This window comes from Sciurus carolinensis, chromosome 4, assembly GCF_902686445.1.
Source record: "Sciurus carolinensis chromosome 4, mSciCar1.2, whole genome shotgun sequence".
Taxonomy (NCBI): Eukaryota; Metazoa; Chordata; class Mammalia; order Rodentia; family Sciuridae; genus Sciurus; species Sciurus carolinensis.
Window position 1 is genome coordinate 46941373 of NC_062216.1, and position 24692 is coordinate 46966064.

Below are 24692 nucleotides of genomic sequence, written 5' to 3' on the forward strand. Positions count from 1 at the left end.
AACATTGTCATCTAAGTCCTCATTACTTAAGAGAGTTCTTAATTATTTTTTCTGTTTTAACCACTAGCAGGTGATTTAAAGTAGATTTTGAATGTTATAAACACCCTGTTTAACATTTACTTGTTGACTTGTATTTTACCCTTTAATCTGTTACTATGGGGATTAACAGATTTTTTATTGTGTAATTCTTCTGGGTAAGACTCTAATTCCTGTTGTCCTAATTTTTGCCAGAAACTGTAAAAGGGTTTTCTTGTAATCTTTTATAGAGTTTCCCAATCCCAGCTATATGCTATGAATGTATCCATGAATCTTTTAAAAACATTAGCTTAACCTCACCCATGCCCACTACATTGGAATTTGTCAGTGGCTGTTAGCATGTGGAAGTGTTCAAAACCGTACAAGGCTGCCAACCATCAGCCAGAATTGACAACTACTTGTCTCATGTGTGGGTCAGAGATTCTCACTATGAAGCCCCCAGCAACAGCAGCATGGGCAGCAACAGCAGCATTACTTGAGAGCTTGTTAAAAATGCAGATGTTCCATTTCCATCCCACACCTACTAATATCAGCAGCTGCCTGATGATGCTGATGCACACTAATATTTGAGGACTCCTAAGAGTAAAAGTATTGACAAACTGGAAGAAAGAAAAGAGGAAGGGATGGATTGAGGGAAGGAATAAGAAACACCAACTAGATGGTTTTAGCTGCTCAATATGTAGATTAATGACAATAAGAAGGTACCACCTATATGTGACTAAGTCTCTGTTTTAAATCTACATGTATTCATTTCAGATATACAAATGCATTTGGGGGGGGGCGTACAGGGAATTGAATCCAGGATGTTTAACCACCTAGCCACATCCCCATCCCTCTTTATTGTTCTTTACTTAGAGACAGGATCTCACTAAATTGCTTAGAGCCTCACTAAATTGCTGAGGCTTACTTTGAACTTGCAATCCTCCTGACTCAAACTCCTGACCCTCTGGGATTACAGGCGTGCACCCAGCTCCAAGTGCAATTCAATTTGTATGAAAAATACATCATTTTGAGTCCACCTGTTGAAGGATGAATCTTTGGGGCCTGAAAGTGTTAATGATTTCTTGGGCAGCAAGAATAAGAGGTGATTCTTTAGACATTAATTTTCCAATTCTCCCATGAACTGAGTTTGTATCCTTGGGAAAGTCTTCAGTGAAAAGATAAATAATGGCAAAAAAAAATTTACTCTAAAGATAGTCATTCCTAGAAGATTCATTACAAAGTATTAAAAATGCAAGTAAATTTGAAATTCTTAAAAGATCACAAGATCCCATGCATTTTTAATTTTGTTGCTAAAGAAAACCCAAAAATGGTAACTTGAAGATTTTTCTAGGATTATAACGCAAAATGAAGTACTGAAAAAAGTAAAATTTCCATTCACTGGAGTTGTATGACGAAAAGGGCAATTACTGGGCATTCATTCAAGGAAACACCATGTGAAAGAGCTGTCCATGGCAGTGACCTGCACTTGAAGCCAGTTTCCATCCATTCCCCGCCAGGCAAGGAGAAGAGCTTAAGCCTAACCAGCACCACTATGTGGATCAAAAATACAGCTGTCAGATAAAATACAGGATGCCTAGTTACATTTTAATTTCAGACAGACAACAAAATGTCTTTGTATCACTATGTCCAATGCAATATTGTCCCATGTAACATTTGGAAATACTTATACAAATATTTATTTTTTACTCACCTGAAATTTAAGTATAACTGGACATTCCCTAATTTTATTTACTAAATCTGGCTATCTTTGTTGGAAAATAGAGAATGTAACATATTTGAGAAGCCAAAAGAAGCTATATACCTGCAGCATAGCATTTCCTAGAACATAGTATTGTTTGCATGAGATTACATTAGCTAGCATACGGTCCTTTTATTTTGATAATTTTATAGTTAACAGATGTTAGGAATATCACACACACACACACACACATATACACACATACATATGTACATTTTACCTTTAAAAATATTAAGGAAGATTTAGTGGTTAGATTCAGGATGATTGACATTTGAGAATCAAGGAGGTGATGAGAGATGTAACTCAAACAGTCAACAGAAGTCAAGTCATAGAGGACTTCTTTAAAATTAGGTGATGTTTTCAAAGGAAAAGAAAAAAAATTAGCTATGTTTGTCTTTATTGTCCACAGCAAAGATCATCATAATAATCCTGAAAACATCTAGTAGAATTTTAATGCAAAAGTTTTCAATTCAGGAAAGAGCCTGTTTTTTTTAAAACCTGTGCCCAAGCAAAGAACCATTTGAGGATGATTTGGGAAAAAAAAAAAAAAAAAAAAAAAAACCCTGCAGCAATTTTGGATACTACATAGGCGTGATAGCACAGAACCATCAGCTCAGAAAGGCTAATCTTATTCTCTGGATTATATTTAGTGATTCTGAAAGCCAATCTCCAACTTCAGCACTTAAAGTGAAGACTTATTTCAGAATACTTACCAAATTATTAACACAGAAATTATATGCCAGTCTCAAGAATGGGGCTTTGAAGTGCACAGAGGAAGTCATCCTCACTGTTCCCTCAGATACAGAGAATCTGCTGCCCACTCAGTTCTCCCCAGTTCACACCTGCACTTCTGAGCACTCCCAAGGACCAGCTGCATAAATGTCCTTTGAAACTATTTAGAAACTAGGGGAGACAATGTACTAAAGTTCCAGCTAAGAAACACTCCATTTGAAGCCTAGTTGGAATTTAAAAATCAAGCAAAAAGAAACCAATTTTCTTCATCAGACCTTGCAAATAGAAGCAGATTAATACAGACTAAAACATAAACCCTTACTATGAAGCCATGATCCTTAGTTAATAATTACCCGGCAGTTAAAGATTCCTTGTAGCAACTTTAAATAACACTATCATCTATCCATCTCCACCATCCCTATTATAATGATATTGACACATTATTATTAATTAAGATACTACCTAAATAATTTGGGATTGAACAGACTGTATCTGGCAAATGGATAATTGTTGGTTTGTTTTATTTCCTCCCAGTCTAAGAAATTCATATTGAAACACAGCAGAATAAAAATTCAGGCCTTCTTATTTAACTTGCCCAAAAATTCTGACATAGGATAATTTTATTATCTTCAGCTTCTGACTGTTGATTCAGAGGAATATCTTCGTTGCTCCTGAAAGAAAATAAAATAACCTTGTAGTTCTTTAAGCAGGATATTATTTTAAGAAAAGAAAGTGTAGAAAGAGAAATTTATTGTCAAATGAAATATATAACACTAATAGGAGATTTCATACTTGTCCAGCTGGCTGCAGATCAAATAATTCAGGGTGAATCTGAGCCAAGTCTTTTGCTAAAAGGTCCCTTTCTTTTATGGGTGAGGAAGGAGTATTAGCAGCCCAGAATAGCCAGGAAGATGCATATGGAATTGAAGACAGTGCTGGGGCCAGAACCTTGAATTTAGAATCAGGAAGTCAGTTCTATTCCTGGACCAGCCTTTAATTTATTATGGCTATCTGTGTGATGCCACAGCTCACTGACAAGCAGGGCATTCAGGCAATACTGTATTTGCTCAGCCAACACTGTTGGAAGCATTGGGTATTTTACTGAATTTTTTGTTCTCTTCCACATGCTTGGCATTAGGAGAACAGAGCCCGTGTGTGTCCACTGGATACGCTCTTTTCTCTAGACTTCACATTTCTCCAGTCTGTAAAATGTCTGGGAACTTGCAGGAGTGCCCACCACCTTGTGTGTGTTCTGTGATTTCTTCTGTTCAACTGAAAGCATTAGAGAATAATAGTGTTGGGATTACCTTCCTCAAAGGGAAAGAAAGACTAGTGGAGGCTCCTAAGTCTTATCAGTTGAGAAGATACTTAGAGAGAATGACCCCAGGAAGCCCCATTAATCTCCCCCAGATACCATCAGAGTCAAAGAAACTTCATTGCCCAGTACTAAATAGCTCTTTAGAGTCTATTAGGAGCATCGTTTAGATTTCTAGATGCTCACCACGTGGCTCCGCCAGACTGTTTTGGACAAGGAATCAAAATTGAATACAAGGTTTTTTTTTTTTTTTTTAATTTGTTCCTTTTAGTTATACATGACAGTAGAACATATTTTGACATATCCTATATACATGGAATATAACTTCCCATTTTTGTGGTTGTGAATAGAAGTTTCTGTCCTGACTCGCCTGGTCTCTACTGACCTGTGTCTGAAAGAGATACAACTGGCCATTTCTTCCACTGCAACTACATATATTATCTACACTTTGACAACAGCTGGTTGCAGCCTCAAGGCAACAGGAAGTTTCTGTCTTAGCACTACACAGGCACATACTGGGAAAATAAGACATATATCACACTGTTGACTAAGTTCAGCTCACAGTTAACTAAATGCTTTTTCCTCATTAAAATAGCAGACTCTGGCTACCCCATTAAGAATAGCCTGTTTATGTTCTGAACAGATCCTTAGGCTGAGTGAAAGAGGGTATACAGAACATGGGGAAGCTTGCCTCTTTGGCCCTGGCCAGAGAACACACAGAGTCATGTATTTCATTCTGGGCACCAATCATTAATCAGGTAATTGACAGAATTCTGTCATGTTCAGAGAAGAATAAACAGAACGAATGAAGATTTGAGAACATATCATGTGAGAAATAATTCAATGAACTCTGACCTGAGCATGTAGCTCAGTGGTGAAGAGTGTGCCTAGCATGTGAAGTTCCAGGGTTCCATCCTCAGCATCCCCAACCCCACCAAAAAGGAACCAAGGAAGTTTCTCCTAAAAAGGTAAAAGATGAGCACAACGTAGTTCTTCATATATTGGAAATGCTGTTTTGGAAATACACCCTACTTATTCTGTTCAGTTCTGGAGGGAAAAACTGGGAAATCAGGGGAAGACAGAAAACCATTTTAAAAATTATTGCTGCACATATATAAAATAGGTTGCTTCCTAGCCAACAGTAACACAGCACATAGTGCAAACATACAACAGATCTTGACAGATTGTTTAATAAAATTTTAAAGAACTAGACAAGAGAGTTTCGAAGGTTTCTTACAACTGATTGTTATGGTCATTAGAGCTCTTCAAAAACAATGCTTCTGCAGAAAAGAAACCAAACTGCAAGAGGTCAGAGGAGCATGCGTGATGCCATGAGGGTGCTAATTTAAAATGTTATCTATGGGAAGAAAGCAAAATGGAGTGCTGAAGAGACCAGGGCAGGGTGTGAGAGAGCCAGGCTCCGGGCTCAGATTTACTAATGCAGGATTGACTTGGACTTAAAATCTCTTTGGAGTTCAGTTTCCTCATCTGCAAAATCAAGACACTGGTTCTGGTAACTGAAATTCTGAGCTCCTGTATTTCTTAACTGTTGGGATGAGGTATCTAAGAAAGATATTGAAAATCTTAAATATGTTTTGACTTATGCAAAATTATAAATATAAGGTAAGTCATAACGAATTTTAAAGAACATTACAAAAAAGTTTTTCATTGCCAATATGTATTGAGAAATCTCAAAGTTTATGAAACAGTAACTCAATAATTTTCTTACATCCTGCCAGTGGTCTCCATTGCACAAAGAATGACGTTCACCTCTTGACCATGACATCCAAAGCAGAGTGTGATTTGGCTCCAATTTGGCTCCAGCCTCATTTTACAAGACGCATTCACTCCCTCTTCAAGGGCCCTCCTTCAGCATCCCTAGCCTTTTTTCTGAACTTCTTATTGACCAAATTCATTCATCTCCTTACCCCCTCTTGCTTTCCCCTCTCCTCCTCCTCTCCCTCTCTCCCTCCCTCCCTCCCTATCTCCATATATCTCCATCATCTCTTCCATCTTATCCTCCAACTATTATGGTTTGACTCTCTCTTCTGCAGAAAGCTCTTTCCTGATCACCCTGTATAAAGTGGGGCACTACTCCTACAGTTACTTATATATCATTACCCTTTTTTGTTTTCCTTACCCTTGCTCCCATTTGAAACTATCTTATACATAAATTTGTTAAGGTTCATTGTCCATATTCCCGTAGTTGGCGATATTATTCAGGAAAACAGGGGTCTTATCTGTCTGTTCACTGAAGGATATTTAATTCCATTAATAATGTTTTGCCCATAAGCAAATGAGAAAGACCTTGATCAAAATAAAAATTTAAATAGGGCTAGAGATATAAGTTGAGAGGGTGCTCCTTGGTTCAATCTCCAGTATAACAATAATGATGATGACGATGATGATGGTGATGCTTTACCCAGAACAACTGTAATGGAAGTCAAGAAGGAAGGAAATATGGGAGGGAAGAAAATTAAAACTTTGGCCTTGATTTGAAATCAATACTGATTTCATGAATAGGTGATTTCACTTATTAAATTTTCTCTTCATGGACTATTGTAACAGAATGAAATTAAATCTCCACTGAAAAAATCATGTAACCAAAATCTACAAATAAACTCTCTGTTTTCAGATGTGAGCAATTGTATAGAGTTTAGCCATGGATATATGAAAAGTTAGAACTTTGAAAATATTAATACCTGTAATTTCAAAATAAGGCCTAATGATTTTTAGCCAAAGCGTCAGATATGTAGTTGGTCCATCCCCAGGCTGAATATGGATGGTGAACCAGGAGGCATCCCTGAAAGAAAACAGTGCTATTTCTCTAAAACTATATCATAGAACAAGACTGTTTGGTTTTAGCCTTTTGGAAAATCATTGAAAGCGTTTGAGGCTCATCCAATGCATTTGAAAATATTTTTAAAGCATAACCTCAGTATCCAGTTAATTCAAAGACAAATTATTTCTGGGACTACTGCTGATAAGTCCAAGATAGCTGCAGGATGTATTGCTGTGTCCAACACTAACTTGGTAGCTGGAAAAATATCAAGATATGTTTTCTAAGGCTTGGGAGGCGTTATTTCACAGGTTTCTATTGATTTCATTGGTCTTTGTCCTGAAAATGTAGTGTATGTGTGGTGTATAACTTAATTCTATGTGTGCCAGGTAAAAAAGCTTAGTCTTTATCCTTGAGAACATAACTGAAAAATGAAAGACAATTACACAAAATCACATGTGAATACAGAGATGCAAAGAAATTCATCTTGTCAAAGACAACCATCTTGTCAAAGACAACTATGGTTTAATAGAAAAGGAAATTATATAAGCAAAAGCGTTGGAAAAGTAATTAAGGGGACTTAATTACTATCCAACCAGACTTCCATTTTTTGGAGTACTTGTAAGGGAATTAAATGGAATAATCTCTAAATTTTCTGGGACTTTCTTCTAGGCTATAAGCACTATAAATAACACTCCTTTTATATAATAATGTTCTGTAGTATTGAGAGATATTACATAAAGTTTTAGATTTGTTTGCAAATAGCATACTTTTAAGCACAATAAAATTTTATGATAACAAAAGTTCATGATTCTGTGTTAGAGCTTCATTAAACAGACAGCAGGGATAATGGGAAGAAACTGAAGTCATAATAATTGTTTAGTATTCTGAAGGAATTAGCACATGCCATAAAGTTCTTAATTTATCGTCTAAATTAATCTGTCTTTGTGGAAACAGGAGCAATTCTTGCAGTTTGTATTAATCTGTTAAACCAAGTTCAAGTTCTTTTTAAAAAATAATTTAACTAATATTAGCTTAAGCAATTAATTCTCTGCCAACTTAATCTAATAAACTAATTATTTTACCTCTGAAAAAATAATGTCTCTGTAATATTAACAATCTTCTCTGGTTGTTTAAGGCATGGAGATTCCTGTAGAATTAGATTAATCCATGAAATTACCCTGTTATTTGGGAGTGCCTCCAAACCGGTGGCTGGGGAATTCAAAAGGATTAAAAGAAATGCCAAAAGCACAATAGAAGTTCTGATTCAGGCAGTCATCACATTCCTCCCATGACTAATGTCATCAGGGAAACAAAGCTGCAACCTGCTATCCTTGTGTAGACACGCCCTAAGGATCCTATCATGATTATTTCCCCTTTGAGGTTGGACGCTGGTGGTCCTTTCCAAGCTGGTATCACCAAATAAATATCTTGGACAGATGGGAGGTTGGCAACCTGAGTCCACAATGATACTTTATCTCAAATGGGCTGCTTTCAGTTCACTAGTCTCTCAATAGATTTTCTTCTAAAGAACTACCTTTATTTCCATGGTCTTTTCCTTATTTCTACCCAAGTCTGATCCCTAGAATAGTACAAAGAATTTGGAAGATTCCTGATAACTAGCTAACTTGATTTGAACACCCAGGAGTCGTGAAGAATCCTTTCTAAGTAACCGTAAGAAGCTTTAGCTGCTCCTAGAAGTCAGAGAATTTCCAAAATTTTAAGTCTCTGTATATATATATGAGAATATATATATATATGTATACATATTATATATATATATATATGTATATATTATATTCATGCACAGTTTTATAAAAAAAAGTGTGTGTGGAAAACAAAAACTTGGAAAGGAATATTGGCAATGACATATGACATAGTTTGAAGCAGTAGTAAGTAAATGCTCCCACGCAAGGAAAATTGCCCACTGCACAAACCAATGCCTTAATTTAGTTTTTTTTTCTAAATTCAGAAATACTCTGAAAAATATTCTCTCACATACATTTTTAAATGTCTTGCCACAAAAAAATGCTTAGTAGTTTATAAATAATCAATTTGTACTATACTAAAGAAAAAAACTAATATATCTTTTCTGAAGACTAATAGGCAGTTGAGAAACATATCAGTGTTCATTGTTATTACACTTTTTTTCATATCTTTAATATTCATGTAAAATGTTTTCTTGGCACTAGATCAGTATCTTCCCCATGAAGAGCCTATTGATGATTCAGAATAGAACTTCCCTTCCTCCTTAAGTAGAACACTGCCTATTATCCAGTGTCCTTTTTGTCACATTGAAGAACAGGGAACTTTTTATTCTTTCCAAGAAATGGCCTTTCAAGTTCAGTAACAACATGTTCTGTTCCTCAGGAAATGAGAGAAGATCGAGATAAGACGCGACTGGACTCCATGGTGCTGCTAATTATGAAACTGGACCAACTTGACCAGGACATTGAGAATGCTCTCAGCACCAGCTCCTCTCCATCCAGCACACCAACAAACCTGCGGCGGCAAGTTCCTGTGAGCTTCCCTGTTCCCACTTCTATGCAAATGGTGTCACTTTACTGCACACAGTCCCTGTTACCAGTGAAACACCTTTGCTGATAGCATCTTCTCATGTAGATGGAATAGAGTGCCCTAAAGACAACTAAGATATTTCTGTGCTTAATGTAGAGTTCACAGAGAAATGAATAGTACAAAAGAAAATATTTAACATTGAACAGGAAGAATGGTCACCCTGGGGTATTATGCTTCCTAGTGATTAAATCCTCTTTGCTGTAGTGTTACCTTAACTGACAGTCATCTCGATGTGATATAAACTCCACAGCAAGTACTGTTTGGTAAGTTATTTCCAGTGACCTGCAAATGTACATTGCATGAAGAAAACATTTAATAAGTATTTGCTGCTTGGATGGTTGAATTAACCCAGTATACTGCAAGAACGAACTTAGACAAGATTAACTTAACAGCACTCTAAAATCCATTCAGTGAAATATGACAAAGAGAACAGAGGTGAGAATTATATTCTACTGTGCATTAATTTTATATGACAAACACTCCTCTGAGATTCTGACATTCTGAACAAATTTTGAAAGACGGATTTCAGGATTGACTACATTTTACATACTTAATGTAAGCTTCATATTAAATGACTTAGTTTGTGAAAAACTTGTAAATGTGATGGTAGAGTTTACCTATCATTGAGCCATGAATCCACTTTTCTATTTATAACTTGCATTATGCAATAATAAGCATATGAAGTCAAGAATGATCTGAGGTCAAAGTGGTGGAGAATCATGTAGAAAATTTGAGCACCTATTTCTAAAATACAAATATTCTGTCTTCTATTCCTTGCTTTGTATTGTTCTACCATTCATTTTGAAGTAAGTAAACAGATTAAAATGAAAGCTAACTCTAACATAATGCTGCATAATATTCCAATGTTCATATTCATTCTCATAACATTTTCAGATCAGTAAAAATAGAGAAGTGAGTCACTGCATGTGCCATAGCTGGTGTACAGATTGCTGCCAGTCTCCATCCAGAGCTTTGCCACTGTTTCATTAACTGATTGTGAAAATCTGCTTAATCCAAAATGATAATAATAGTAGTAGTAACAATGAAATCTAATTAAAAATAAGTAGATATGAAACTAAGTACTTATAAAAGCCAGTAGAAATGAAACACCTTTCTAGTCAGAATCAGCTACTTCCTCTCTGGGGTTGCCCTAGTGTGGTGCACAAAATGTAGCTTTAGCAAGTAGCATTGGTTCCAAATGAAAGAAATACAGCCAAAGTTATCTACTGAAAGTCAACCTGGAGGGACCTTTTAATTGTATTTGCACATGAAGAATGTATAGAAACTTCATATTCATTTTCATCAACACCTTCAAAGACAAGAATAATCTTCTTTTTAATAGGAGATAATACTCAGTACCTTTTTACCATTAATTTAGTTATGAGATGTACTTTCTCCCAAAATGTTCTAGTGTGAATTGTTAATCTCATCTGTCTTTCAAACCTCTCTTTGTCTTTACATTCAACTTTCCTCAATCCTCACATATTTAGGAGAAAGATACTTCCAGATTTCTGCTGAATATAACTCTGTGCTATTGTCACCATCTCAAAAAGCAAGAGAGCCCTTGCCTGCTAATTTTTTTTTTTTTTTTTTTTTTTTTTTTTTTTTTTTTTTTTTTTGTCAAATGGTAAAGACAAAACAAAAACAGGAGTTAGTATAGGTGATGATCTTAGCTTGGTCTACATCTACATTTTCTGCCTCCATTCAAATGGTAAATTGGACTTTATATTACACACATTAACTCCTAGAATATCACCACAACTGTTGCTTCTGTAAACAGAGATTTGTTTCTTAGCTCTCAGTTTCTAGTCAGAAGGTAAAATACTTATAGTAGAAACATTGTGAACTTTGGTGACTGCAGATCTGGTTCAAATGTCAGTTTTACAACTGACTATCTGGGAACATAAGAGAATTATTGAGTTTCTCAAATTATTTAATTTCATGTAAAAAATGAGTTGTTGTTTCTTATTGGATGTCATTTTGGGAGAAGCAAATGTATGTAAGATGTTTTGCATAGATGTAGCTCAGAAGATGTATTTGGTAATGATGAATTCTTGTTCCTTTGCCCTATACTCACATCAGGCAGAGGGCTAAAGATGAACAAGACAAGTTCCTCAGGCCTCAAAACTCCTTTTTGGTCTTTATGTTTTTCTAGGTCACCCCTGGGTCTGTATTTCTGTTCCTTGGTATTTAAAGTTAATTTTAACATTCTCTCATCATCAAAATTTTTTCCACAGGCACTTTCCATTCCTTTTGATAATTGTGCCATGGAATAAGAGGATTATAATGGCATGATTATGACCTTGATCATCCACCAAGGAACACTGTCCTAGATTCAGAGGAGACACTGCCTCTCCCTGACCCACCCACTCCACTGTGAATTTATAGTTCAGCAGGAAAAACAAGACAGACAGTGAAACCATGATGCTTCTCCCCACCCGTTTGAGAATATTTATGAAAAAGTGTCAGAATTAATTCTACATATAATAAAGAATATGAAGACTAATATAGGTTGGAATAGAATGACTTTAACAAGTATTAAAATAAGGATTGAAATAAAGATTTAAAGAGGCTACCTAAACAGATCCATACAAGTTGATTATACTTTAGTAGATACTCCACAGCCCCAAAACTGGTTTTCTCCTTTGCAGTCCCAAACCTAACTTTACCCAAGCATTTACTATGTGTCAGTATCTCAAGATGGCTAAAAATAGCTCATCTCATGGGAAGAGTGACAGAAGGGTGGAAGGGAAGACAGCAGTATTTCGTAAGTATTAATCTTTATATAGGTCAATTCATTGATTCTCTTGACAATCCTAAAATGCAAAACCTGAGTTTCAGAAAGGATAAGTAACTTACCCAAGACCACACAGCTGGGAAGTGATATTTACCTGAAGTCACACAACTGGTGAGATTCACTTCCACATCAGAAAAGCCCATGCTCATCCTTCTATATTATAAACCTTTCCAAAATGCAAATTTTTCATTGACAATGGGATAAGTATCATTTCCTGAACTATACTCTTGTCTGATAGGGCCCTTTGTTCTGAATAATAAAATATTCTGAGTTTTGAGTTACTAATTGGGGATCAATGTTTAATCGAGGGGATATTGATAATCTCTTGATATTTCGTCTATACTGTGGCATAGTTTAGGAAACATGTAAGCTAGAGTCATTTCTCTACCTTTAGTGGACCTCTGACATTGCTCTGTAGCATTTCCAGTATCCCTGGATCATCCAAGGTGGTTATTCATAATTTTTAATATTATCCCCAATCTCCTACCCAATCTTTGCATTTATTTATCTCTTCACATAAATGGAAGCCATTGACAGACTTTCCAGCATCATATCTGCTTATGACTGTAGGTGGTTCTTTCTACTTTCTTTCTTCCTTTGTCAATAAAAGACATGTTGTTCCCATCATCTAAAGCTGAACTTATAGTCTGTGTCCTTACCCCCTTTCCTTACTGTCTCCTAACTTAGCTCCACCAATTATTCATTCTCTCTATAAGTTCAAATTCTGCTGCTGTATTCCTGTCAGGTTTTGTCCTTTCATTTAGTATATATACATGCTGTATTTTCTCTACCATGTACTAAATAAATATGACTGCTATGTTAGTATGCAAGGAAAATAGAGGTGGGTGTTAAGAGAGGTCATTGCTCCTTTTCACTGTAGAAATTTAAAAACAAAAGCAAAAAATCTTCCCTTGATCTTTACTCAAGCATTGCCCTATCTCACTCTTTTGTGTATGAGCCAAATTTTCATCTGAGTGTTTCTTCCTTGATTTTATTCCTGGTACAACTCCATCATTTCTCCACCATCCATCTCCTATCTGACAAATCCAGTAGGAACAGTCAGTCTCTAGCTATTACATTTGACACTATCCAGCACCTTTTCTCTTTAACTGTAACTACTCCTTTGACTTCTGGCTCCTCCCCTGTTTTTTCTTCTCTACCTCCATGACACTTAACTTTCTGTATATGTAAATGGCTCCTCTTTCTACATTTGCCCCTTAAATCTTATAACCAGATGTTAGGCTCAATTCTCCTGGCAATATGACTTTGAATATTCTTCCTGGGAATTACCATGGCTTATGTTACCTTCTTTATAATGAAGGTCACCAATAAGACAGCTTTTTGTGATCTTCCTATCTATATATCCAATGGATCACTAGATTCTTAATCTTTTGTATCACAATTGAACTGTGCATGTACCTCTAGCACATATCACACTGGATTACCTACCACAATAAGAACTCCTCCAAGATTTGTATATTTCTATAGCCAGATATAGTTGGAGGAATAGAGTAGCAGTCATTAGTAGTGCCTTGTAGGAGGACGGTATATAAGATGAATTACACAAAGCATAGATGAAGTGCAGGAAAATTATTAGGTGATAGTATAATGATAATTTGGGTCTTATTCACCACTTGGTTTGGGTACAGAAACAGTGGATAGATAAAGGAGAAAATTGATGTGAGAGATCTTGAGAGAGCTTATAGGATATATCTCATAGCAAACAGGGGAAAGAAGAGAAAATATAAAGATTTCTGCCAAAGCACACATTCAATACCCTACTACATCACTGATTTAATTGTATTTAAGGGTCTCAGCAGAACAGCATGGAGGTTAGTTACCAGGCTGAACACTGGGATCAGAAAGACCTGAGTTTTGATGCCAGCTCTTCAAGAAAGTGTGACTCCAATGGAGTGACTCACCTCAGGTCATAACTTCATCTTCTCTCAAATGATGATACTAGCACCTTCCACAGGGGGGTGTTGACCACTGTTGACAGAAAAGGGCTGTGAGGTAGGGTCTGTAAAAGGTAAAAGGACAAAAGAGGGCAGATTTTTTTTTTAAATGTATTATTTGACCTCAGAATCCTTGCATGGTTAGAAAGATGCAGGATTACCCTGTTAATTACCCAATCAAATCATAAACAGGAAGACAGCATTAATGCAAGCATCAATGCTTGCATTAATTTTGATATGCAAAAAGGTCAAATATAAATGGTTTATAAATTACCTGCTACTTGTGAGTATGCATTTGATATTCATAAATTATCTGCTATTAGCCACTACCTATTTGATGTTTAAAATTTAAATGAATCCTATTTTACTTAGAACAAAATGTTTCTTGCTTTTTCTATGAAGAAAAATAAATACGTAAATAAAATAGATGACTGTGATCTAAAGCCACTCCAAGCATCAGAAGTTTGGTTACAGTTGTGTACTTTATGCACACACACACACACACACACACATACACACACACACACACACACACACACACACATTATTAAAGAATGCAGTATTACTCTTCATCTTTATTATCATTGTATATGTCTTTTACATCATTACAACTGAAGAAAACTGAGTTTCAATTCTCTTTGTGATTTATAATTTCATAGCAAAATTACTTATATTGTAAAGACTAGGAAAGGAAGGTATTAGTAGTATCAATCTAGTTGTTCTTTTACAAAACAATATTATGTGACCATGTTCTATGTGTCAGACATTATTCTAAGACCTGAAGATGTATCAGTGTACACATCAGGCAAAACCTCTGACTTTGTGATGCATATCTTCTAATAGTCAAAGATTAAAAGACAGAGCAATGGATCTGTGGATAGGTAAGTAGGTAGCACAAAAAATCCATAGACTTATGGATAGATGTAAATATAAATAAGGTCTGGTGAACAATGAGATTTTAACAGAGATAAACTGCAAATGTTGAAGGAAGGAAACTATTTTGGCTTGAAATGTCAATAGATGCTTCAAGGCAGGTGCATAATCCCTGTTGTAGAAACCAGCTCGATATTTTAGAAGAACTGAAAATAGCCAGTATGACCACAGCATTCTAAGAAACAAGAGAATGGTAAAACATGCAGCCAGAGAGTTGGGGTTTAGGGAAGTTATTTGACCATGTAGACCATAGTAAAGTTAAGATGTAAAAAGAGTAGATACTGAGATATTTAACTCATTTTTTCTCAAGTTGAAAGCATAGGGTGACATGTGCCTTTGCTCCCTCCTTTCCACTTTCTCCCACTCTTACCTTTCCTCTTTGGAGTCAGATCACCTGTAAGAGAGAATTTGATAAATTACATGCACAGTCTTTTGCCAATGTTACCAAGTGATTGCATCTTTCAACAGGTACCTTGGAAGTAGTTATTAAGAAGACATGAAGTTATTAAGTTATTTCTAGTAATGGTTAACATTTAATGAAAATGATCACGCACAGTTACATGCACTTTGCATATATCTTGTTTAATCCTCATAAAATCCTCTGAGTGCATATCATTATCATACCTATTTTCAAACAAGATCATTGAGTCACACATGACAAAACCTAATTCATGCCCTCCTGTCGTGTGTGGGGTGTTAATTGAGTAACTCAAGGTCACATAGTGAGGAAGAGTATCCATGGTCTTCTACTTCCTAACTCTTACTGCTATACCCTAGCTACCTAACTCTTGCCCCTACCCCTTCCAATTTGCATTAAGCTGTTAAATTACTAAAGTATGTTACCTCTTTCTCAAGTAGTTTCGGACCCTCATAAGAGTACAATTGTTATTACAAAATCATATGATTTTGAGTGCCATGTCAATGTTAGTAACTCTTAAGTGTGTGTTGACAGAAGGAAGTGGAAAGGGGTTGGTGGCAGGGAAATGGAAACAGAGGGATTATTCACACATCATTCATATGAATGCATTTGTTTTTAATAGGATCTGGAATCGGGATCTGAAAGTGGAGCAGATACTACTTCAGTACATCAGACACCAGTAAATTTACCTTCTAACACTGAGTCCACTGATCTACCATCTTCCACCCCACTGACCATTTCTGGAACCAAACCCAAGGCAATGGTAAGTTGTAAATGAGAATTCAGTCTCAACATGTAAGTGTTGGTCAATATCAGATAAGAGTTGCTATTCTATCCATTCAATATAGAAGCAACATTCTTGGATTCTTTGCCATGTTGACTTGGAGTATTTACCACCCTAACCACATATGTTTGTTTGTTTAATCGATGACAGTACAGTAACTTCAGTAAAACAGACCATGAATCCAGAATTATGCAAAACGTGGTGATTAAATTTTGTGACTGAATACTCAGAACTTTAAAGAACCAAGAATACTATACAAAACTGCAGAAGACTTTTCCTGCATTAAGTATCCTGTCAATGCCACTTACTACTTGGTAAATTGTCTTTATAAAAGATTTCCATAACCTGTAGCTGATAGATACTGATGGGTAGATGGAGGAAGGATGGATGGATGAATAGATAAGTAGATATACAGGGAGATCACAGAAACGGAGAGAGAGATATCTAAAATCATCCACTTTATAGATTATCTGTAGGTCTTAATGATATTACACATGTGAAGGGCTTACTGAAGTGTTTGGTTCAGAATAAGTGCTAAATAAATGTAAGTTGCTGTCATTATTATAATGATGCTTCATGGACTTGACAATGCCATCAAAACAAACAACAAGAATAGTTACTGCACGGAATAATACAGCATGGTGAATTGTGAATCAAAGAGGTTTTCCTTTAAGTAAAAAGTGAACTGCAACAGGAAAATAGTATTTGACTCTAAAAGGTAACATTTATGGAGGAAGTAATTACTACTTCAAATATCTACAGTCCAAGCAGTTCCAAAATAACCTTTCCTAGTTTGGTGAAAATCATAGTGTCGTATTATTTTTTTTTAATGCCCATGTTAGCTTAACACAGAGAAACAAGTTTGGATTGCTTCTTTGCCTGCCTTTAAAATAAAATAACATTCTGAAATAGGGCTCCACAGAGAACACTGAATTTGAAACATGGCAAATTTACTGCTATTGCAAGATGAATGAAAACACATTGTTGAAAATGCAGATATGTCTGACTTCAATATTTACCTAGAAATTACATTCCCTATTATCATCTACATCCAGAGTATTTTTGTTGATAAACGTCTATTGAATATCTTTTACGTGCCATACACTATGCTAGATGAAACTTAGAAAGGAATAAAACATATTTTCTGTCTTTAATTTTCATTCTGGCAGAAGAAGGTATGAAATGCAAAGTGCCCTGTGCACTATGGTAGTGCTCTGTGTTTCAAGAATAGGAGGAACCAAAAAGTTACTGCACTTTGCTATTTGGGGATGCACTGAAAAAATAGGATCAACCCTGTTGAAATGCAAAATTAGATTATGGAACCCAAAGAGCTCATTTTATAAAGCACGCATGTTCTCATAACAGTTTTAACTTGAAGATTTTGAGAATCACTGGAGCATTGGCTTTTTAATGTAGGGGATGTGGATGAAGGCACTTTTTAATGCTATTTTTTGCTTTAATTTGCTTTTGAAAGCACCTACTAGTATCCTGCAGTGCAGTTCTTTTCATCCTGATATTTGCTTCACATTCTTCTTTCATTTTAGAATAATTGCCAGTGGTATCCACTTTTATGCTCTAAGAACATGCAGCATCTGTGTGAGAGCACCTCATAATTCGTTATCAGGTATACAAGTGTGTGTGCAGTTCCTTTATCTTTCTTCAGTACCCTACTGTCCTCAAGTGTAGTAGAGTTACACTGAGGCATATAAAACAAGAAAAACAAACCCGTAAGTTTTTTCAGGACAAATCCTTGTGATGAGTTCTTTGTTCAAATTTTCATCCTTTGCTTTATCGCTTGAACAAACTATTTACCCAACAGTTACAATTAAAGATATACTTAAATCAGTTATTAAACAGAAAAGTATTTTTCATGTATCCCAAAACAAACATTTATTGTAAATTTGTTAACTTTGAAGAAAAGAGGATGTGAATAGTACCCGGATATTCAAGGTGCAACTTACCTAGGAATAGAGTCATAGCTTGATAATCGGAATTCATGATTCAGTCATCAGTAAGAATCATTCTGCAATCAACTCAGCCTCCAAAGGCAATAGTTCAATTTAAGACAACTAAAACCTGACCAATTGTAACCAATACCTTGGTATTAGACAAATGAATTTGTAACTCTATTCAGCTTCTGAATTAGAATTTGGTATAATTTGAACTTTTTTGGCAGGTCATGAAAAGTAGCTAGAAAGAAACACTCAGTTGTCAAAGACAACTGACTTTAAGGAAATTTCTTAAATAAAACGGTCAATTAATGAGAGCAACTTAAAAAATACTTTTTTGCTTTGTGTGTGGTCATATGATTTTTTGTTGTTATTACCTATACTATTCCTTTAGGTATTACCTTTTTACTACAGTTTGAAAATTATTCTTGGGCTATGAATAAATTTTATGTTGGTATATTACAATGAAGAATTTTATCTATTTTATGAGAAATTAAACAGATACCTTGACCCACAATTTGGAGCTTAAGTAATAGATGTTATGTAAAAGCAGTCTGGATACTTTGTGAAAAGAAAAAAAAAATCTAGGTATCCTACAGATCTCTTCTTTTCACTATGGTCTAAATTTTCAATTTCAATGTGAAGTGGAAATACGAATTCTAAGAACACCTTCTTAACACATCCACCTACATAACAACTAACCTTCAGTTCCATCATGTCACATTTTTTTCAGAATGCTTTCTTTTATTTCAGAAGTTTAGCATTACATCTGTTTTGTGCTGCAAAACCTATTAATAACGACTAACTTCCAAAAATATTTGGCTTCCCTTTTATGCCTAAGGTCTCTGGATTTCTAAGTACTATTTTTCAATAACAATTTATATATATATATATATATATATATATATATATATATACATACACATATATATATAATTAGAATCAGATCAATGAATAATTGTCAAATTTTTTTCTCATTCTATGTATATATTATGTTGAAAAGTAAGTAATAAAATCATTATTAGAAATACTTCACATAAAAATGAAAGTGTTTAAAAGTAGGCTATACTTTGTTTAAAAAAATTCACTAGGAATAAGAGAACCCTTATACTTTATGTTAAGATGTTTATCAATTCCTCTCCCAAATCTGGTTTTGTGCTTTGAAAGAGACTCAAAATGTCTTTCATACTAGAATATTCTACAAACAACTCCAGAACAGTTATGCCTTTTATATAAAATGTTTTGAAGCAATGTAGAGCAAGTTACTGATGTCATTCTGTCTTCAGTGTCTTCCATGGCCAGAGTTTTTTCCAGTATTAATATAAAGTAGCTGCATGAAAGATTTTTAAAGCTGAACACTACAAATTCAGAGATTATTTTTCATTTTTTTACCCAAGTTGTTTTTATTTAAGTATGCCATTTATATATCATATATATAAATATATATATATATATATTAGGATATATATATATATATCCTAATTTTAACTATGCAGCTTAATGAATTTGTATGTCTGTTTAAACCTAAATTCTTACACATCTTTATACCTTTAAGCTGCCACCCAGGTGGAATGGACTATAAGCAACAGGTGAAACATGCTCTGGATTATATATCTCCCTATCTGCTTTTTAATTAGATCTAAAAGCAATATGGTTAACAGTAAGTGATTCTTACAGCCAATTCTAGTTTCAAATTTTACTCTTTTTTGATTGTCATATGTTTGTATTTACTTATGGAGTACAGCATTATAATTTGGTACATGTATATAATATTTAATGATGAAATCAGAATAATTGGCATTTCTGTCTCCTCATATATTATTATTTCTATGTTTGGGAACGTTCAACCTCTTCTCTAGTCACTCTGAAATGTATAATAATTTGTTACAGACTATAGTTACTCTATTGTGCTATAGAACATCAGAACTGATTTCCCCTTCCAACTCTGTTTTAGTACCCATTATCCAACCCCTCTCTCTCCTCTCCTCCTTCCCTTCCTAGTCTTTAGAGACCTCTATTCTACTCTACTTCTATGTAATTAACTTTTTTAACTTTCACAAATGAGTGAAAATACGTGGTATTTATCTTTCAGCACCTGGTTGTTTCACTTAACATAATGTCTTCCCGTTTCATCCATGGTAACACAAATGACAGGCTCTCATCTTTTTGTGACTGAATAATATTCCATTATGTGCATATACCACATTTTTTATCCATTCATCTATCACTGAACATCTCAGTTGATTCCATATCTTGGCTCTTGTGAATAGTACTACAATAAACAAATGTGTGCAGGTATCTTTTTGATATGATTTTATTTCATTTGGATATGGTGTCCAGTAGTGGGAATGTTGGATCATACAGTACTATTTTTTCAGTTTTTGAGGAACCTCCATATTGTTTTCTAGAGGGGCTGTACTGATTTCTGTCCTACCAACCATGTATGAGAACTCCCGTTTTTCCAAAACCCTCACCAGTATTCATTATTTTTGTCTTTTTCATGACAGCCATTCTAAGTTGAGATGATATCTCATTGTGGTTTTGATTTTCATTTTTCTAGCATCTGTTTATTAACAAGAGAGAAGAGTTTCCTTTGCTGTGAAAAAAGCTTCTTAGTTTGATTTAATGCCATTTGTCTAGTTTTCTATTTGTGGCCTTTGCCTTGGGGTCTTTCTCAAAAGTTCTTTGGTATAGACCCATGTCTTGAAGTCTTTCTCCTTTACTTTCTTCTGATAGTTTTGAAGTTTAAGTATAGCAGGTCCTTGATCCACTTTGGGTTGATTTTTGTGTACAATGAGAGGTAGTAGTCTAATTTCATTCTTCTGTCCAGTTCTATTCAGTTTTCTCAGCACCACTTGTTGAAGAGACTGGCTTCTTCTCTCTCATGCTTTTTGTCAAAAATCAGTTGGCTGTAAATATGAATTCATTTCTGGATTTTCTATTTTGTTCCATTGGTTTGTGTCTGTTTTTATGTCATTACTATGCTTCAATGAGTATAGTTTGTAGTAGGTTTGAAGTTATGTGTTCTGATTCCTTTAATGTTGTTCTTTTGTTTTGGTTATTCTGGGTCTTTTGAGGTGACATGAATTATGTGAGTATATTTTTCCATTTCTGTGTAGAAGGTCATTGGTTATTTGATGTGGATTGCATCGAATACATAGATCACTTGAGGTAGAATGAACATTTTAACAATATTAATTCTACCAATTCATGAGCATAGGATGTCCTTCTGATTTTGTGTGTGTGTGTCCTCTATAATTTCTTTCATTGTTTTATAATTTCCATTGTAGGAATCTTCTACTCCCTTGGTTAATTTTTTTCATACATATATTACTTGTGTGTGTGGCTTTTGGGAAAGGGATTGGTTTTTTATTTCTTTTTCATCCAGTTTGTTACTAGCATATAAAAAAATCCCACTAACTTTGATATGTTGACTTTATATTCTGAATCTTCACTGAATTCATTTATCAGTTCCAATCATTTTTCGTGGGGTCTACAATGTTTTCTATGTAAAAGATCATGTCATCTGCAAATAGGGGTGATTTGACTTCCTCCTTTCCAATCTGCATGCCCTTTCTTACTTTCTTTCGCTATTTGCTCTGGCTAAGACTTCCAGTACTATGTTGAATAAGAGTGGTGAAAGTGAACACCCTTGTTTTGTTCCAGATCTTAGAGGAAATGTTTTCATTTTTTCCCTGTCTCAGAGGTTTTTTTGTGGTTGTTTTTCTTAAGGACAATTCTAAGTGCAGATGTTCATTAAATCGCCATTAATTTTATATTTAAGAAGAGAGAGATTAAACCCCAGAGAATAAGGGAAAGAACATATTTTATTTGTAAACTAGGTAACTGGAGAAATAAGAAGAGTCTAGCATTCTACTGAAATTGACTTAGAACATCATCATGCATGTAAAGGACATGATTTTAATTTAGTCTAATTATCAGCCCTGGTCCCCCACCTAAGAAACTCCTTTAGTTACCCGATGACACAGAGGATTTTAGTAACAGCAATGAGAACCAGAATCATTTGAGCAAGTTGGGACAGAGCAGCTTTGAATATATCTTGAATAACCTAAAGAAACTTCGAAACCTATTTGGCATGCATATCAGAACATACTGCATCCTGGAGTTAAAAAACAACACTTTTATTAAAGACTTTGAAAACAGCATAAATTATTAACACTTGATATCCATAATTGCTACAGAGTGAAAAAAAGAAGATATAGCTCTGTGTAGCTCAAGGTAGCAATAATAGCTCCTAACTCCACAGGTTAAACACACCTCTAGTCTTTTGATCATTATTACTAAGGAGAGATGAGGGGGAGAACATTAGTCATGGAGAAGCAGGAGTCCAGGGCAGGCAGGATGACTCCCAGTCAGATACAGCTGATTTCTTACAAGAGTATTTCAAACAAACCCTGCCTAAATGCCACTAGAAGATGACTAAAATAAAGCCTCAGCAGTGTGTTGAACTCTGAGTCCATGATCATCTCTGGCTGACTTTAAAAAAATAAAAGATCCCAATGCCATATCCAATCTGATACTTTAGTTGCTTTTAGTAACGATTCTCAAAATTCCATGCTCAGCCCAAGCTATTGTTGGAGGGGAGAAAAATCCTCTCAACATGACCCCAAAGCACAGCTGTCTGTGATGAGGTGAAATCGGTGAGGCTCTTATTATATACAATCTGTTCTTTTCCCCTTCTACCATGATGGAAGCAAAACACAATTTTTCTGCCCTGACATTGACTGTCAATAGTATTGTCCTCCCTACAATGTACAAATGTTTTGAGGTGAAAGAAAAGGGAGGATGATGACTCTAATAATTTTGACCTTGTTATTTATAATGAATGTTATTAAAATCATTTAAAAGTCATATCTTCTTTTCCTTTTTTTCTTCACTGAGATATAGTCTACTATGTTGCTTTTGAAATTATCAGTTCATAGTTTGGTTATTTTGTAGAGAAGAACCACAAATTGTCATTCATAAATTTCTCTAAATATATACTTGGTAGAAGCGGAAACTGTAGGAATATAAACTTTAGGAAACTTCTGGAAGTTTTAATCTGTTAATAATTACGGAGAAAATTGGTTTTTACTTGTGTAATAATATTAATAATTGAAAGCCTGGGCATTGTGGAGTGCACACCATGTGGCACATGCTACTAGTAGCAGCAAGACTATGGCCCCTTGATTAGACACTGCAGGTCTCCATTTCCTAATTATGAGCTGCAGACAACAGTAGCATCTACTCTAGGGCTACTGTGAGGCTCTAATGAATCGGTGACAGCCAAGTCCATGCTGTAGCATCTGCACCCCGTGCCCCTGAGCACTACTTTATACAGAGATTCATATGCTCACCTTCTGGCTTCAGAGCTAATATAAATTGTTTTAAGATATTATTACATCAGAAACTAAATACCACTAATGTTTGAAATCAAAATGCATAAGAATAGTTTTTTGTTTTTCCTTTTATTCTTTCTTTTTTCTTTTTTGTTTGTTTGGTTTATTTGTTGTTTGTTTGGTAGATCCTGGGAATTGAACCCAGGGTCACCTTGCCACTGAGCCACATCTCCGGCCCTTTTCATTTTTTTATTTTGAAACATGGTCACTAAGTTGTTGAGGGACTCACCTAATTGCTAAGGCTGACCTCAAACCTGTGATCCTCCTGCCTTGGACTTCCAAGTTACTGGGATTACAGGCCTATGCCACCATGCCTAGCCCATCAGCACAGTTTTACAAACAAACAAACAAAAAAGAAAACTTGCTCATCATAGATAGCATTGTGTAGGTTAGACACTTCTAACACCACTTTCTAAATTGTCTACCTACCACAGATTTTATATATGAATTTATGTGGATGTGCACAATGTACATGCATATGTACTCATGTCAGGTTTCATGTACACACAGACAAGTATGTTTGTGTATATGTGCATATGTTCATGTTGCATATGTGCATAAATATTTTTCTAAGATGTTATCAATGAATTAAGGGGAAAAAATTAAACTGGAGTTCATGGATGGATTTAAAAGGATCCCTGAAATCTCTGAAATTGCATTTTAAATTACATATACATGTCAGCATTTACAGATTTCTGAGAAAACTGTTAATAGCTTCATCAGATTCTCAAAAGACTGAAAACACCCATAAAGAAATGCTATATAAGTTTTAATGATTCAGTCATTTATTCAGTAAAGAGAGTCAATGTTGAACACAGGAATGTCTTTGCTGCAAATAACAAATACACATCAGGTACACAGACAGAAATTACTTTGTTAGAGTTTATTTTCTGATGGAGCAAACTACTATATTCTCTCTGTGATCAGTTAGACTATTTTTCATGTGAAAACTATGCTGTGAAACTGTAAAATTTGTATTTGTTATAATTATCTAGCATATAAATAAAAATTAAACTGATCCAAACAAATAAAGAACTCTCAGGTGTTCCTCTCTTATAAGAGTTTCAGTGTAAACCAGGTTTGGTGTCTAAAGTGCAATCACAGATCTTATGCATATAATCCTTAGGCTAGTCATTCTGCTTCTGATATATTAGTGATAGGCATTAAAACTGAAAAACACCATGTAGTTTCTAGAATGCAAATTATATTATTTTAAAGGATCACTTTAAACTCAATTCATTTGAGTAATAGTTGTATTTTATTTTACCAGGTTATAT

At 35.0% G+C, this 24692-nt stretch overlaps 1 protein-coding gene across 11 annotated transcripts in view; it reads left to right on the top strand.

The window, feature by feature from the left end:
- The window catches only part of Dlc1 (DLC1 Rho GTPase activating protein), a 378868-nt gene that overhangs the window by 81863 nt on the left and 272313 nt on the right, over positions 1–24692 (top strand). For all 11 annotated transcript variants that reach the window (XR_007108304.1, XM_047549288.1, XM_047549290.1 and 8 more), the window contains exons 3-4: positions 8974–9123; positions 15906–16046. Coding sequence is in view for 10 of the 11 variants with exons in the window: in XM_047549288.1 (XP_047405244.1) it covers positions 8974–9123; positions 15906–16046 (291 nt within the window). In the remaining variant the exon portion in view is untranslated. The remainder of the gene's footprint in view (positions 1–8973; positions 9124–15905; positions 16047–24692) is intronic.